The 17,986-nt window shown below is 37.4% G+C and overlaps 2 protein-coding genes across 5 annotated transcripts in view; both read left to right on the top strand.

Moving 5' to 3' along the window:
* Window positions 1–17,986, top strand: part of SMARCAD1 (SWI/SNF-related, matrix-associated actin-dependent regulator of chromatin, subfamily a, containing DEAD/H box 1) — a 91,325-nt gene that overhangs the window by 40,302 nt on the left and 33,037 nt on the right. For 3 of the 4 annotated variants that reach the window (XM_061164383.1, XM_061164385.1, XM_061164384.1), the window contains exon 6: window positions 13,617–13,720. In XM_061164383.1, coding sequence (XP_061020366.1) covers window positions 13,617–13,720 — 104 coding nt within the window. Of the gene's footprint in view, window positions 1–11,341; window positions 11,473–13,616; window positions 13,721–17,986 lie in introns of those variants that run through there. The other variant, XM_061164386.1, reaches the window with a different exon arrangement.
* On the top strand, window positions 511–1,374 carry LOC133071714 (large ribosomal subunit protein uL30-like). The gene has a single exon (XM_061164388.1). It carries the CDS (start codon window positions 544–546, stop codon window positions 1,288–1,290), a length of 747 nt encoding a protein of 248 aa, XP_061020371.1. The 5' UTR covers window positions 511–543; the 3' UTR covers window positions 1,291–1,374.

Here is a 17,986-nt window from a genome sequence, read left to right as displayed (position 1 = left end):
GTGAAGATTAAGGTTTAAAAAAATGAGAAGGTTAAGGTTAAGTGACTAACTTACCTGAGGTCTTACAGTAATTTGGGAACTGGACTTTCTAGGTTGCATTTTCTTTACCTCCTCCCAAGAAAGGGGAGGGGACAGTCTCATTGGTAATTTTGCTTGTCCTCTATGATCAAATCTCTTTTAACAGTGAAGTTTTGGGAGATATATGTTCTTTAATAAGTGTCCTTTCTAATTCATTGTAGTTTTACTTATCTAAATGAGAGTCAGGAACTTAAGGAAATCCTAGCCTGTAATCAGCATTCCTTTGTGTACTAACATTTATGCTATAGTCCAGTTTTAGAATACTAAGTAAATACATTTATATAAGCACCTCCAATTTTTTTCAATAAATGCTGCCTAGATTTTTTTTTGTATGTACCCATCAAGTAAAACTAACCTATAATCCCACTACTAAATAAACTAAAAATGAAAGCAAGCCTATATACTATTATATAATAAATACACATTAGATTACAAGATATAATTGTACCTTTCCCGGCTGGAACCATGGAGGGTGCAGAAGAGAAGAAAAAGAAGGTTCCTGCTGTGCCAGAAACCCTTAAGAAAAAGCGAAAGAATTTCGCAGAGCTTAAGATCAAGCGCCTGAGAAAGAAGTTTGCCCAAAAGATGCTTCGAAAGGCAAGGAGGAAGCTTATTTATGAAAAAGCTAAGCATTACCACAAGGAATACAGGCAGATGTACAGAACCGAAATTCGAATGGCTAGGATGGCACGGAAAGCTGGCAACTTCTATGTACCCACGGAACCCAAATTGGCATTTGTCATCAGGATCAGAGGTATCAACAGTGTGAGCCCAAAGGTTCGAAAGGTGCTGCAGCTCCTTCGCCTCCGGCAGATCTTCAGTGGCACCTTTGTGAAGCTCAACAAGGCATCAATTAACATGCTGAGAATTGTGGAGCCATACATTGCATGGGGGTACCCAAATCTGAAGTCTGTAAATGAATTGATCTACAAGCATGGTTATGGCAAAATCAACAAAAAGCGAATTGCCCTGACAGACAATGCATTGATTGCTCGATCTCTTGGGAAATACGAAATCATCTGCATGGAGGATCTGATTCATGAGATCTATACCGTTGGAAAACGTTTCAAAGAAGCAAACAACTTCCTGTGGCCCTTTAAATTGTCTTCTCCACGAGGTGGAATGAAGAAAAAGACCACCCATTTTGTAGAAGGTGGAGATGCTGGCAACAGGGAAGACCAGATCAACAGGCTTATTAGAAGGATGAACTAAGGTATCTACCAGGATTATTTTTGTAATCTGGTCCGTTAATAAACAATTGAAACAAATTGAAAAAAAAAAAAAAAAAGATATAATTGTAGTATTGGTTTGCATTTTTAAGAAAAGTCATTTGATCATTTATCATGGATAACTTGTTACTACAATAAAAAATTTATCTAATTACAAAATATCTCCACAACATTCCTCTGTGACACCAGTAGGATTAATTTATTGTTTCTTTACACATGAACATCACCAGATGGTCAGTACCAAAGTCATATTGATTATATTCTTTACAGCCAAAGATGGAGAAACTCTATACAGTCAGCAAAAACAAGACCAGGAGCTGACTGTGGCTCAGACCATGAACTTCTTAATGCCAAATTCATACTTAAATTGAATAAACTAGGGAAACCACTAGGCCATTCAGGTATGACCTAAATCAAATCCCTTACAATTATACAGTGGAAGTGACAAATAGATTCGAGGGATTAGATCTGATAGAGTGCCTAAAGAACTATGGATGGAGGTTCGTGACATTGTACAGGGGGCAGTGATCAAAACCATCCCCAAGAAAAAGAAATTCAAAAGGCAAAATAGTTGTCTGAAGAGGACTTACAAACACCTGAGAAAAGAAGAGAAGCAAAGGAGAAAAGGAAAGCTAAACCTATCTGAACGCAGAGTTCCCGAAGAATAGCAGGGAGAGATAAGAAAGCTTTCCTAACTGATCAGTGCGAACAAATAGAGGGAAAGAACAGAATGGAAAAAACTAGAGATCTCTTCAAGAAAATAGAGATTACCAAGGGAACATGTTATGCAAAGATGGGCACAAAAAAGGACAGAAACGGTGTGGACCTAACAGAAGCAGAAGATACTAAGAAAAGGTGGCAAGAATACACAAAAAATCTATCCAAAAAAGATTTTAATGACCCAGATAACCATGACAGTGTGATCACTCACCTAGAGCCAAACATTCTAGAGTCCAAAGTCAGGTGGGCTTTAATAGCATCACTATGAACAAAGCTAGTGGAGGTGATGGAATTTCACCTGAGCTATTTAAAATCCTAAAAGATGATGCTGTGAAACTGAAACACTCAATATGCCAGCAAAATTGGAGAACTCATCAGTGGCCACAGGACTGGAGAAGGTCAGTTTTCATTTCAGTACCAAAGAACGGCAATGCCAAAGATTGTTCAAACTGCTGCACAATTGCATTCATCTCACGTGCTAGCAAGGTAATGCTCAAAATTCTGCAAGCAAGGCTTCAACAGTACATGAACCAAGAACTTCCAGATGTTCAAGCTGGATTTAGAAAAGGCAGAGGATTCAGAGATCAAATTGCCAACATCTGTTGGATCATAGAGAAAGTAAAAGAATTCGAGAAAAATACATACTTCTGTTTTATTGACTGCGCTAAAGCCTTTGACTGTGTGGATCACAACAAACTGTGGAAAATTCCTAAAAAATCTGTATGCAGGTCAAGAAGCAACAGTTAAAACTGTATATGGAACAACAGACTGGTTCCAAATTGGGAAAGGAGTACATCAAGGCTGTATATTGTCACCCTGCTTATTTAAGTTATATGCAGAGTACATCATGCAGAATGCCAGGGTGGTTGAAGCACAAGCTGGAATCAAGATTGCGGGAAATATCAGTAACCTCAGATAGACAAATGACATCACCCTTATGGTAGAAAGCAAAAAGGAACTAAGGAGCCTCTTGATGAAAGTGAAAGAGTAGAGTGAGAATGCTGGCTTAAAACTTAGCATTCAGAAAACTGAAATGGCATCTGGTCCCATCACTTCATGGCAAATAGATGGGGATACAATGGAAACAGTAAGACTTTAATTTCCTGGGCTCCAAAATCACTGCAGATGGTGACTGCAGCCATGATATTAAAGGACGCTTGCTCTTTGGAAGAAAAGCTGTGACCCACCTAGACAGCATATTAAAAAGCAGGGACATTACTTTGTCAACAAAGATCCGTTTAGTCAAAGCTATGGTTTTTCCATTAGTCATATAAAGCTGTGAGAGCTGGACAATAAAGAAAGCTGAGCGCCGAAGAATTGATGCTTTTGAACTGTGGTGTTGGAGAAGACTCTTGAGAGTCCCTTGGACTGCAAGGAGAACCAACCAGTCCATGCTGAAGGAGATCAGCCCTGAATATTCATTGCTAAGAATGATGCTGAAGCTGTAATACTTTGGCCACCTGATGCAAAGAACTGACTCATTAGAAAAGACCCTGATGCTGGGAAAGATTGAAAGCCGGAGGAGAAGGGAATGACAGAGGATGAGATGGTTGAGTGGCATCACTGACTTGATGGACATGAGTTGAGCAAGCTCCGTGAGTTCGTGATGGACAGGGAAGCCTGGCGTGCTGCAATCCATGCGGTTGCAGAGTTGGACACGACTGAGTGACTGATCTGACTATTAATTAGCATTGATGTTTACATTATTTCATTACTACAGTACAAAAGAAAGTAGCTTTACAAGTAAACCTTTCTGTTTTTATTTCTGTAGCCTAAACTTGAAACCAGGATGCTGAGTCAAAGGTCATGCACATTTTGAAATATAATATGTACTTCAGTGTTAATTTTAAAGGTTATACCAATTTATGATTTCATTAGCAGTGTGAATATGTATCCATATTCCTAAGTGGATATTTTTTTACTTATATACAAAAATAGAAATACCATAATATGTTTTCATGGGTCTGTTATCTTTCTTCTGCAATTATCTAACTCATATTAACCCCCTGCTTGGATTCCAAAGATGATATTACTTTATCAACATGAAATTTTTCAATTTATTTATTTATTTTTTTCTTTTCTTTTTTTTTTTTTATTATTATTATTTTTTTATTATTTTTATTTTTTTTTTCCAGTGGGTTTTGTCATACATTGATATGAATCAGCCATGGATTTACATGTATTCCCAATCCCGATCCCCCCTCCCACCTCCCTCTCCACCCGATTCCTCTGGGTCTTCCCAGTGCACCAGGCCAGAGCACTTGTCTCGTGCATCCCACCTGGGCTGGTGATCTGTTTCACCATAGATAGCATACATGCTGTTCTTTTTAAATATCCCACCCTCACATTCTCCTACAAAGTTCAAAAGTCTGTTCTGTATTTCTGTGTCTCTTTTTCTGTTCTGCATATAGGGTTATCGTTATCACCTTTCTAAATTCCATATACATGTGTCAGTATGCTGTAATGTTCTTTATCTTTCTGGCTTACTTCACTCTGTATAATGGGCTCCAGCTTCATCCATCTCATTAGGACTGGTTCAAATGAATTCTTTTTAATGGCTGAGTAATATTCCATGGTGTATATGTACCACAGCTTCCTTATCCATTCATCTGCTGATGGGCATCTAGGTTGCTTCCATGTCCTGGCTATTATAAACAGTGCTGCGATGAACATTGGTGTGCACGTGTCTCTTTCAGATCTGGTTTCCTCAGTGTGTATGCCCAGAAGTGGGATTGCTGGGTCATATGGCAGTTCTATTTCCAGTTTTTTAAGAAATCTCCACACTGTTTTCCATAGCGGCTGTACTAGTTTGCATTCCCACCAACAGTGTAAGAGGGTTCCCTTTTCTCCACACCCTCTCCAGCATTTATTGCTTGTAGACTTTTGGATAGCAGCCATCCTGACTGGCGTGTAATGGTACCTCACTGTGGTTTTGATTTGCATTTCTCTAATAATGAGTGATGTTGAGCATCTTTTCATGTGTTTGTTAGCCATCTGTATGTCTTCTTTGGAGAAATGTCTGTTTAGTTCTTTGGCCCATTTTTTGATTGGGTCATTTATTTTTCTGGAATTGAGCTGCAGGAGTTGCTTGTATATTTTTGAGATTAATCCTTTGTCTGTTTCTTCATTTGCTATTATTTTCTCCCAATCTGAGGGCTGTCTTTTCACCTTACTTATAGTTTCCTTTGTAGTGCAAAAGCTTTTAAGTTTCATTAGGTCCCATTTGTTTAGTTTTGCTTTTATTTCCAATATTCTGGGAGGTGGGTCATAGAGGATCTTGCTTTGATTTATGTCGGAGAGTGTTTTGCCTATGTTCTCCTCTAGGAGTTTTATAGTTTCTGGTCTTACATTTAGATCTTTAATCCATTTTGAGTTTATTTTGGTGTATGGTGTTAGAAAGTGTTCTAGTTTCATTCTTTGACAAGTGGTTGACCAGTTTTCCCAGCACCACTTGTTAAAGAGGTTGTCTTTTTTCCATTGTATATCCTTGCCTCCTTTGTCAAAGATAAGGTGTCCATAGGTTCGTGGATTTATCTCTGGGCTTTCTATTCTGTTCCATTGATCTATATTTCTGTCTTTGTGCCAGTACCATACTGTCTTGATGACTGTGGCTTTGTAGTAGAGTCTGAAGTCAGGCAGGTTGATTCCTCCAGTTCCATTCTTCTTTCTCAAGATTACTTTGGCTATTCGAGGTTTTTTGTATTTCCATACAAATTGTGAAATTCTTTGGTCTAGTTCTGTGAAAAATACCGTTGGTAGCTTGATAGGGATTGCATTGAATCTATAGACTGCTTTGGGTAGAATAGCCATTTTGACAATATTAATTCTTCCAATCCATGAACACGGTATGTTTCTCCATCTGTTTGTGTCCTCTTTGATTTCTTTCATCAGTGTTTTATAGTTTTCTATGTATAGGTCCTTTGTTTCTTTAGGTAGATATACTCCTAAGTATTTTATTCTTTTTGTTGCAATGGTGAATGGTATTGTTTCCTTAATTTCTCTGTCTGTTTTTTCATTGTTAGTATATAGGAATGCAAGGGATTTCTGTGTGTTAATTTTATATCCTGCAACTTTACTATATTCATTGATTAGCTCTAGTAATTTTCTGGTAGAGTCTTTAGGGTTTTCTATGTAGAGGATCATGTCATCTGCAAACAGTGAGAGTTTTACTTCTTCTTTTCCTATCTGGATTCCTTTTACTTCTTTTTCTGCTCTGATTGCTGTGGCCAGAACTTCCAACACTATGTTGAATAGTAGTGGTGAGAGTGGGCACCCTTGTCTTGTTCCTGATTTCAGGGGAAATGCCTTCAATTTTTCACCATTGAGGGTGATGCTTGCTGTGGGTTTGTCATATATAGCTTTTATTATGTTGAGGTATGTTCCTTCTATTCCTGCTTTTTGGAGAGTTTTAATCATAAATGAGTGTTGAATTTTGTCAAAGGCTTTCTCTGCATCTATTGAGATAATCATATGGTTTTTATCTTTCAATTTGTTAATGTGGTGTATTACATTGATTGATTTGCGGATATTAAAGAATCCTTGCATTCCTGGGATAAAGCCCACTTGGTCATGGTGTATGATTTTTTTAATATGTTGTTGGATTCTGTTTGCTAGAATTTTGTTAAGGATTTTTGCATCTATGTTCATCAGTGATATTGGCCTGTAGTTTTCTTTTTTTGTGGCATCTTTGTCTGGTTTTGGAATTAGGGTGATGGTGGCCTCATAGAATGAGTTTGGAAGCTTACCTTCTTCTGCAATTTTCTGGAAGAGTTTGAGTAAGATAGGTGTTAGCTCTTCTCTAAATTTTTGGTAGAATTCAGCTGTGAAGCCATCTGGTCCTGGGCTTTTGTTTGCTGGAAGATTTTTGATGACAGTTTCGATTTCCTTGCTTGTGATGGGTCTGTTAAGATCTTCTATTTCTTCCTGGTTCAGTTTTGGAAAGTTATACTTTTCTAAGAATTTGTCCATTTCATCCAAGTTGTCCATTTTATTGGCATAGAGCTGCTGGTAGTAGTCTCTTATGATCCTTTGTATTTCAGTGTTGTCTGTTGTGATCTCTCCATTTTCATTTCTAATTTTGTTAATTTGGTTTTTCTCTCTTTGTTTCTTAATGAGTCTTGCTAATGGTTTGTCAATTTTGTTTATTTTTTCAAAAAACCAGCTTTTAGCTTTGTTGATTTTTGCTATGGTCTCTTTAGTTTCTTTTGCATTTATTTCTGCCCTGATTTTTAAGATTTCTTTCCTTCTGCTTACTCTGGGGTTCTTCATTTCTTCTTTCTCTAATTGCTTTAGGTGTAGAGTTAGGTTATTTAATTGGTTTTTTTCCTGTTTCTTGATGTAAGCCTTTAATGCTATGAACCTTCCCCTTAGCACTGCTTTTACAGTGTCCCATAGGTTTTGGGTTGTTGTGTTTTCATTTTCATTCATTTCTATACATATTTTGATTTCTTTTTTGATTTCTTCTATGATTTGTTGGTTATTCAGAAGCGTGTTATTTAGCCTCCATATGTTTGAAGTTTTAACAATTTTTTTCCTGTAATTGAGATCTAATCTTACTGCACTGTGGTCAGAAAAGATGACTGGAATGATTTCAATTTTTTTGAATTTTCCAAGACCAGATTTATGGCCCAGGATGTGATCTATTCTGGAGAAGGTTCCGTGTGCACTTGAGAAAAAGGTGAAGTTGATTGTTTTGGGGTGAAATGTCCTATAGATATCAATTAGGTCTAGCTGGTCCATTGTGTCATTTAAGGTTTGTGTTTCCTTGTTAATTTTCTGTTTAGTTGATCTATCCATAGTTGTGAGTGGGGTATTAAAGTCTCCCACTATTATTGTGTTACTATTAATTTCCTCTTTCATACTCGTTAGCGTTTGCCGTACATATTATGGTGCTCCTATGTTGGGTGCATATATATTTATAATTGTTATATCTTCTTTTTTGATTGATCCTTTGATCATTATGTAGTGTCCTTCTTTGTCTCTTTTCACTTCCTTTATTTGAAAGTCTATTTTATCTGATATGAGTATTGCGACTCCTGCTTTCTTTTGGTCTCCGTTTGCATGAAATATTTTTTTCCAGCCCTTCACTTTTAGTCTGTATGTGTCTCTTGTTTTGAGGTGGGTCTCTTGTAGACAGCGTATATAGGGGTCTTGTTTTTGTATCCATTCAGCCAATCTTTGTCTTTTGGTTGGGGCATTCAACCCATTTACATTTAGGGTAATTATTGATAGGTGTGGTCCCGTTGCCATTTACTTTGTTGTTTTGGGTTCACGTTTGTACAACCTTTCTGCATTTCCTGTCTAGAGAAGATCCTTCAGCATTTGTTGAAGAGCTGGTTTGGTGGTGCTGAATTCTCTCAGCTTTTGCTTATCTGTAAAGCTTTTGAATTCTCCTTCATATCTGAATGAGATCCTTGCTGGATACAGTAATCTAGGTTGTAGGTTATTCTCTTTCATTACTTTCAGTACGTCCTGCCATTCCCTTCTGGCCTGGAGGGTTTCTATTGATAGATCAGCTGTTATCCTTATGGGAATCCCTTTGTGTGTTATTTGTTGTTTTTCCCTTGCTGCTTTTAATATTTGTTCTTTGTGTTTGATCTTTGTTAATTTGATTAATATGTGTCTTGGGGTGTTTCGCCTTGGGTTTATCCTGTTTGGGACTCTCTGGGTTTCTTGGACTTGGGTGGCTATTTCCTTCCCCATTTTAGGGAAGTTTTCAGCTATTATCTCCTCGAGTATTTTCTCATGGCCTTTCTTTTTGTCTTCTTCTTCTGGAACTCCTATGATTCGAATGTTGGGGCGTTTCACAGTGTCCCAGAGGTCCCTGAGGTTGTCCTCATTTCTTTTGATCCTTTTTTCTTTTTTCCTCTCTGCTTCATTTATTTCCACCATTTTATCTTCTACCTCACTTATCCTATCTTCTGCCTCCGTTATTCTACTCTTGGTTCCCTCCAAAGTGTTTTTGATCTCATTCATTGCATTATTCATTTGTAATTGACTCTTTTTCATTTCTTCTAGGTCTTTATTAAACAGTTCTTGAATCTTTTCAATCTTTGTTTCCAGGCTATTTATCTGTAACTCCATTTTGTTTTCAAGATTTTGGATCATTTTTATTATCATTATTCTAAATTCTTTTTCAGGTAGATTCCCTATCTCCTCCTCTTTTGTTTGACTTGGTGGGCATTTTTCATGTTCCTCTACCTGTTGGGTATTTCTTTGCCTTTTCATCTTGTTTAGATTGCTGTATCTGGAGTGGGCTTTCTGTATTCTGGAGGTCAGTGGTTCCTTTTTGTTGTGGAGGATTAACCCAGTGGGTGGGGTTTGACGATTGGCTTGTCGAGATTTCCTGGTTAGGGAAGCTTGCGTCAGTGTTCTGGTGCGTGGAACTTGATTTCTTCTCTTTGGAGAGCAATGGAGTGCCCAGTAATGAGTTTTGAGATGGGTCTATGTGTTAGGTGTGACCTTGCGCAGCCTGTATATTGATGTTCAGGGCTATGTTCCTGCGTTGCTGGAGAATTTTCGTGGTATGTCTTGCTCTAAAACTTATTGGCTCTTGTGTGGTGGTTGGTTTCAGTGTAGGTATGGAGGCTTTGGACAGTCACTTATTACTTAAAGTTCCTTGTAGTCAGGAGTTTTCTGGTGTTCTCAGGTTTTGGGCTTAAGTCTCCTGCCTCTGGATTTCAGTTTTATTCTTCCTGTAGTCTCAGGACTTCTCCAACTATACAGCCCTCCTTTCGAAGACAATGGGCTGCTTTTCTGGGCGCCTGATGACCTCAGCTAGCGATCAGAAGTTGTTTTGCGAAGTTTGCTCTGTGTTCAGTTATTCTTTTGATGAATTTGTAGGAGAGAAAATGGTCTCCCCGTCCTACTCCTCCGCCATCTTGGCTCCTCTCCTCAATTTATTTTTTTATTGAAGGATAATTGCTTTACAGAATTTTGTTCTTTTCTGTCAAACCACAACATTAATCTACTATAGGTATACGTATATCCCCTCCCTTTTGAACTTCCCTCCCATTTCCCTCCCCATCCCACCCCTCTAGGTTGGTACAGAGCCCCTGTACCAACAGGGTTGAGTTTCTTAGCCATACAGCAAATTCCCGTTGGCTATCTAATTTACACATGGTAGTGTAAGTTTCCCTGTTACTCTTTCCACACATCTCACCCTCTCCTTCCCTCTCCCCATGTCCACAAGTCTATTCTCTGTTTCTCCATTGCTGCCCTGTAAGTAAATTCTTCAGTACCATTTTTTTAGGTTCCATATATATATGTGTTAGAATACAATACTTAGCTTTCTCTTTCTGCCTTACTTCACTCTGTATAATAGGTTCTAGGTTCATCCACCTCATTAGAACTGACCCAAAGGCGTTCCTTTTATGGCAGAGTAATATTCTGTTTTCCACATGAAATATTTTAAATCTCTCTTTTTCACCAGTTTGAGCAAGGGAATGGTATTGTGTGGTGTGTGGCTGCTACCCAAAGTGAATATTAAGATTCTTCCTTTTCTTTTACTTACTGGCTGTGTAACCTTGGGTGGTGTTGCCTAAGTTTTCTCTTTCAGTAGCAGTAAAATAGTATAGTAATAGTAGGAAATTCTTAGGTTGTTATGAAACAATGATAGTTATTGCAAATTTCTTACTATAGTGAGTGACGGATAGTGAGTACATAGTACATATTAACATTTATGTTCTTAAGGGCCATCTGATACTAGAAATGGTACAAGAGAAAGTTGTGTCCTCATTACTATATCCTACTGTAAAAATTCTGAAAAATTGTAGACCCTGTTAACATTTGTTGAGTTGCTAAATGGGTTTGGGAAATTTTACATATTCTTTCTTGTCCTCATAATATCTCATATTTCAAAATCTTTCTAGTGAAAACTTTGTTAAATAACTATTCCACAGCAATGTGTGGTCTTTTTTTGTCTTGAGCAATTTGTATTATTCAGCTTTATTCATTAAACAAATACTTAGTATGTATCTACTGCTGGATGCCAGATGCTATTTTAGGCACGGAGGGTACATGCTGAAACAAAATGGACAAAACCTCTGCCCACATGTAGTTTACAGGACTTATTAAAGTTGAACTTTAGTGGAGTTGTTTTACTTGTCATTGTTGTACTAGACTTTGATATTATTTCTTTTTCTTGAAGATATTGTCAAATGGCAAATTATAAGGAAAGAAGAAATTAAGGTTTTCTTGTTTTTTTTAAGTAAACTTCCGTGCTTCTTCTTAGAATGGATAGTCATATCAATCATCTTCGGTATAGTACACTCTTGAGGTAATGTATAGAATGACAGCTTTGTCTCACCAACAGAGGGTCTTTTTAAATGCCTTGGACAGTTCTATAAATCTACAAAGAGTCTCCAAATTCTGATGTTGGACATTGGTTTTACCACAAAATACAGTCTTTTATATGCAGTATCATCCTGCATATTAAACAATAAAGGTATGTTCTTTACATTGCCTTCTGAATGTTTTCATTTATGAATACTATGTTATAAAGACAAAAATATGTATCCAAAGTTTTTACCCTACTTTAAATGGTAAAAATATGATTTTACTGATGTCATCAGGAATCTAGCTAGTTCTTCCACCTCTGTATGTTCTGCTTAGTCGCTCAGTCGTGTCCAACTCTGTGCAACCCCATGGACTGGGGCTCCCCAGGCTCCTCTGTCCATGGGATTCCCCAGCAAAAATACTGGAGTAGGTTGCTATACCCTCTCCAGGGTATCTTCCCAACCCTGGATCAAACCTGGGTCCCCTGCATTGCAGGCAGATGTTTTGCCATCTGAGCTACTAGGGAAGCCCCAGTTCTCTATATATGTGTCAATATAAGAGTAGGTAAAAACATTTTTATGTGACTATGGTTCTGGTTTTTTTTGCTGTTTGGTAACCATATTTATTTCTAAAAGTCTACTCAGTTCTTTATAACAGTGTATTCTGACTTGCCTAATAGCTTATTGACGTGCACTTAAATGCTTAGGTAAAAATTTTTATGTATGCGTAAGTAAGCATTCTCCCTCAGTTTTGTGAGTAAATTCCTAGAAAAAGAATTGTTGAACTGAAAGACACACACATGTAAAATTCTGAGGTGTGTTATTTAGATTGCCTTCCAGATAGGCTATAACAGTGTATAATGTTTTAATGTGACTGCCTGCAGTATGCTATGACTTCCTTTTACTACTCCTTTTAATCTTAGGATGGAAAAAAGCGTACTGTATTTTCCCTGACTTTAGTTATTAATGATGTTGATCATCTTTTTTCTTTCTCTTTCCCTTATTGAATTGCCTGTTAGTGTTCTTTGTTCATATTTTCTTTTTTGCAGTTTCATGTTTTACTTTTTATGTTTTAAATATACTTTTCTGTTTTTTTTTTTTTTTTAAGAAAGGGTTAAACATATCTAGGTGACATGGTGTAATCATCTAGTTTGAAACTCATAATATTAGAATGGTAGTCATTAGTAATATGCCTAATTACTAGACATGACTGAGCATCTGAACTGAACTGAATGGTAGTCACTTAACCCCAGCAAATATGTGGGTGATGATAGAATGGATGCCGGCAGTTAGTTGGTGTATGCAAAATGCACGTTTACTTTATGAAATAAAGGGGGAAAAATTTAAGCATGCATACTTAAAGCATGTAATTATTACACATTGAAATGTTGATTGCATTCAATTTGGTTATAGTCATATTATGACATTTTCATGCTTATAGCTTAAAAGCTGTTGTGTCTGTACTTATTTTGAATATTCCTACAACTTTTATTTCTAACTGCATAGTTAGGGTACTGATACAATTAATACTGAAATCTTAAACCTTTGTAAGCTTTCAGCAAACACTTTCATACAAGTACTGCAGTATGTCTCTGGAATTTGCTCTCTGAAAGTGAAGGTACTGAAGAAGTATATGAATGTATACAAAGTAAAACATAAGTGACATAGCTTTTCCAAATCATGTAGATTGAGTTTTTCTATCAGTCGTGACAGAATGTGCACATTTCCTATTACTATCATACAACACTCTTGTGTTGTGCTGTCTTGTTTTTAGGTTAAAAGCATTCATCTCTTGATTTCTGTTTCTCAGTTCCTCCTAATTGGTAAAATGAGTATATATTTACTTGGTAGATTTGTTGTGGAAAGTAAATGAAACAGCAGTTTATAAAAGCCCCTGCAAAGCCTGGTACATAGTAGATACTTAATTATTGACAGTTATTTGATGTTATTTGGATAAGCTGATGGGCTCAATTTTTTTCACTACTGAACATTCAGTCATTGAGGAGAATCTCTTCTTTCTACTATAGAATTACTTGTCAATTCAAAGATATATATCATTAGCATTAAATAATGTGATAGTTTATAAATACGTATAGTATTACAGTGATTTCTACTTTTGAAACTCTGAAAAGGATCCCTCTTTATTTTTCCTTCAATGCAGTTAACATTTACTGAATGTATGTCATATGTCAAAGAAATAATATTGTCCTGATATCAAGAGACCTGTCTATTAAGTGTAGTTTGCCCTTGTTTTTACATTAATTATTCTTATACTATATCGGTGTGAACTTTGCATGTCCTTGTCTTGTTTTAGAAGGTGGTGGACCCAGGAAAAGAAAATTATCTTCTTCTTCAGAGCCATTCGAGGAAGATGAATTTAATGATGATCAATCTATGAAAAAGAAGAGACTGGATCACGTGAGTTACATTTGAATTGCAGCATCAAAATTAGCTGCTTACGCACAGACTGTGTTGAATCTGAATATACTAAAAGTACACCTCAATGAATCAGTCTTGTCTCTCACAGCAGTACTAATTGCTTATCTCTGAGTTATAAAACTGATTTTAAAAATATTCTAGTGGTGTGGTAAAGTAACTTTTGGGAAAAATATACTTCAAATTTTATCTTGTAAAATGTATATGTATATACATACGATTGTACAATGCTTACATAAAACAGCTCTCATTAGCACCAGCACCATTTCAAACTCCTCAGTGACAACTACTTATAATTCCTGTAGACAACTCCTTTGATGTTTAACTGCTTATCTAAATATAATAGTAGTTATGCTTTTACTGGGTTATTGTAGTTTTCTGTTAACTTTTACTTTATGGAATAGATCTACTAAGAGGCCTCCCAATGAATCTAGACATACTCCTCCGTGTCTGCATTCATGACAGCACAATTTCTTTTTGGCAATCAAAGTCAGTCACCCCAATTAACACAGTAACCCCTTTCTTTGCCTCATTTAGTCTCCACCCTAATTTAATGGGACAGCTGTTGTGTCCCTCCATAGAAGTATTCTTTCCTTGGTAGGAAGTAAAAATTCTGAGTTTTAGGTTTGAATAACCACTAGTATAAGAGATTAGGCCCACAGTTTATAAACCTACGTATAATGGCCATGGAAGAAATAGTATCATATTTATTGATGGCTGATTCAAAGCATTCACTTTGCTTTTATGTCTGTTGAGTAGCACGTTAGCCTTGTAGGGTGTTATCAACAAATTCACATTCTAAATTTCATTAAGTGATACCACTGCTCTGTAAGCCTGCTGCGTCTAGGCATTGAGACACATGGTAAGATCAGTGAATTTCATTGGGCATGAATCCCTTGGTGTACTTTTCTTTCAGTGAAATTGGCTCCCCTGGTCAGAAGCATTGATTGCTGTGTCAGAGTGTGATTAAGCTTTTTATATATATCTGCATGTGATGCCATTGGATTCCTAGGGGCACTGTAACAAAGGACCACGAACTGATTGGCTTAAACAACAGAAATATATTGTCTCACAGTTCTGGAAGCTAGAAGTCCAAGATCAAGATATCAGAAGGGTTGCTTCCTTCTAAAGGCTGTTCCATCCCTCTGTGACTGGCTTCTGGTGGTTTGCTGGCAGTCTTTGATGTTCCTTGACCTGTAGAACTCAGCCTTATCCTTACAGTGTATGCTCCCTATGTGCTTGTCTATCTCCAGATTTCCTCTTCTTCATTGGATTAGGGCCCACCCTAATGACCTCATTTTAACTTGATTACCTCAATAATAATTACTTAGAGCCAGTCTTCAGATGAGGTCATATTCTGAGGTACTGGCCATTATTCAACAGAAGACTTTGGAGGGACACATTTCAATCTATAACTGCTGTTGCCAAATCCAGGTGGGTAGGAAAGGCTAATCCATACTCACAGTAAATTTCTTATTACTGTCCCTTTCATGATGAAAGGGATTAAATGTCATCAACTTGCCACCAGACAGTTGACTGAATCTTCCAAGGAATGGGTCTCACTGTCATGGGAATTCATTGTTGGCCTCTGCTCTTGGCAGGTCAAGTCCTCACCAGTAGCCATAGCCAGATAAATCTTGGTGTGAGAAAGTCTTATTGATCTGCATGCGCAGACTGTCTATGTTGCCATGGTCGCTTGTGTATAGACACATTGAGCCTGCATCCAAGTGGCTGCAATCTTATTTTGGTTCACAGAATGAATTATCTTGTCCCCATGATTATTAAAAACTCCTATACATTAGACATCCTTTGCTAAGCATTCATATGGGATGCTCTTACCCTTATATTTTATTCTCAGAAAAACTTCCAAGTTCAATAATGCACCTCCTCCCCAGACTTCTGGTCACTGATTTTCCACTCTCGTTCTTCTGAGCTACTGTCTGTGATAAATCATTTATCTGTACTTCTGGTCATCTCTTTCTATATAAAATGGACAGTAAGTTTTACTACCCAAAGTTGTGTACAGCACTGCTGTCTTAAGTGGAATTTTGTTATATTGTTCACTTTCAGTTGGTTCTAACTAAGAATTATGTAAACTCTTTGTAAAACAAGTTTAAGATTTTTCTCCCACTTTATCTCATCATGAAGAATTTCCCATAGTGCAGTAGATGTTGTTGATGGAGGGGCAACAGTAAAGCAGAATTCAGTCACATGGGAGTCTGAGACACCTGTATATGCAGCTTATTTGTGCTTCCTGAACCTGCTTAAGTCCAGTCTCAAATACACCATCACCTTTTCCACTTGAGGATGGGATGCTGCTGCTCACGCTCAGATACAGTCTTGGTAGATCACACACCCAGGTCACATAACAGTTCACGTCTCATGGTCACTTGATACTCCATGTCAACCATTCTGGTCTTGTCAGGACCCCCCCCCTTTCAAGCCAAGAACTGTTTCACAAAGAGAGATCAGTTTATTCTGTTTTAAAAATGGTAACTTGTTTCAGTGCAGTGAATATATTAGAGAATAATTTGTGTATTACCTGAATTTTGTGTTGTTTCTATACAAGTTTGTCCATGAGAAGCACAAGGTAGACGACTAAGAAAACTGCACCCAGCTGACCTGGGCCACTTCGGAAGGAAGTGAGCATACCTTAGACATCTACTAACTGCCTCATTTTACCATCTTTGTTTTCTCACAAGTGTGTGTTTTGCTCTTCTTTCACATTTGTGAAGTATTCTCTTTGAAGGAAGCACTCTTTCAACATCTCAAACATATTTAAACATTGTGGTTCAAAAATGCCAAGCCGGGACTTCCCTGGTTGTCCAGTGGTTAAGACCCCACACTGCCCAAGCCAGGGGACACAGGTCCACTCCCTGGTCGGGAAACTAAGATGCCACATGCCGTGGGATATGGCCAAAAAAAAAAAAAAAAATACCAGGCAATGTATAAAAAAAGAGAAAGTATTGAGGAGAGGCTTGAAACAAATGTCTGGAAAGAAATGAGAACATGTAGATACAGGCATAAAGGAATCCACATTGTGGACCATCAGAGTGCCACAAATAATGCAAGTATGTGGCTGGGCCACCTTAAAATGCTGTGAAGTCAATAAAAAGAGGCATGAAGAAATGAAAGGGAAAATGATTCAACATCTGGATTAAAGACCAAAGCATGAAGAAATCCGAAACAGCCATTTTCATGTGTACCTTTATATGTGCATAATAACGATCTTAAATGGGAAATTACCATATCCTGCCTTCTCTTAGTGTCAGTAGTGGTTGCTTTAGTATTTTTAAGTGATGTCACAAATTCTGAGGCCATCAGCTGTCACACCAAGTGATGAGTGCAGATGAGGAAACTACAAAAGAATTTTACAGCAGTGGTGCAGCAGTAAACTGACAAGGCAGCTTGTATATTGAATTGAATTCTTAATTTTGATGAAATGGATATCTGTTAATGAACACATGCATCAAAGGACTCAAATCTGAAAGACAGGAAATGTACTCTAGAATTTAAAGCTTTGAAAAGTACCAGTATTGTGATATTCAGCACCAACTCCAGATAGAGATTTGAAGCTGAAGCCAGTGGTAGTTGTGTTATTGGTGTTTAGTTGCCAGTTGTTTGTGTCAACTCTTTTGCAGCCCTATGGACTGGAGCCCACCAGGCTCCTCTGCCCATAGGATTTCCCAGGCAAGAATAGTGGACTGGGTTGCCATTTCCTTCTCCAGGGAATCGTCCCAACCGAGGGATCTAACCCACTTCTCTTGCACTGGCAAGCAGATTCTTTACCACTGAGCCACCAGGGAAGCCCAGTGGTAGTTTATCACTTAACAAACTGAACCTCTTAAGAGAATTGTTCAAGTCAGTCTTGGAGTTCACTATAGCTGTAGCAAAAATGGATGGACCGGCCAAATCTGCATTGATATATTTACTTAATTCTTCTTTGTTATAGAGAATTATTGCAAAAACAGAACCCAAATGAAAACACTTAGCTTTTAAAATTTTTGTAAATCCTCAAGCCTGTCCCTCTATAGAAGCTAAACTCAACCCCAGTGTCTTCTCTTTTGCCTCCAAAAACCACTCTCTGATACAGTGTTTTAGTAAAAATGTGTTAGCAGCATTTATGACTTACTATTTAAAGTGAGCATTTAAGATACTAATTATTGTAATTGAAGGTGAGGATACAAATATGGTTTTAGAATTTTGAGAAACTTAACTTTGGAGTAGTCATTGCCACCATTTTTAGAA

This window comes from Dama dama, chromosome 17 (genome assembly GCF_033118175.1).
Source record: "Dama dama isolate Ldn47 chromosome 17, ASM3311817v1, whole genome shotgun sequence".
NCBI classification, from domain to species: domain Eukaryota; kingdom Metazoa; phylum Chordata; class Mammalia; order Artiodactyla; family Cervidae; genus Dama; species Dama dama.
Note: the sequence above shows the minus strand (reverse complement) of the source record. Positions and strands in the feature narration are given on the sequence as shown.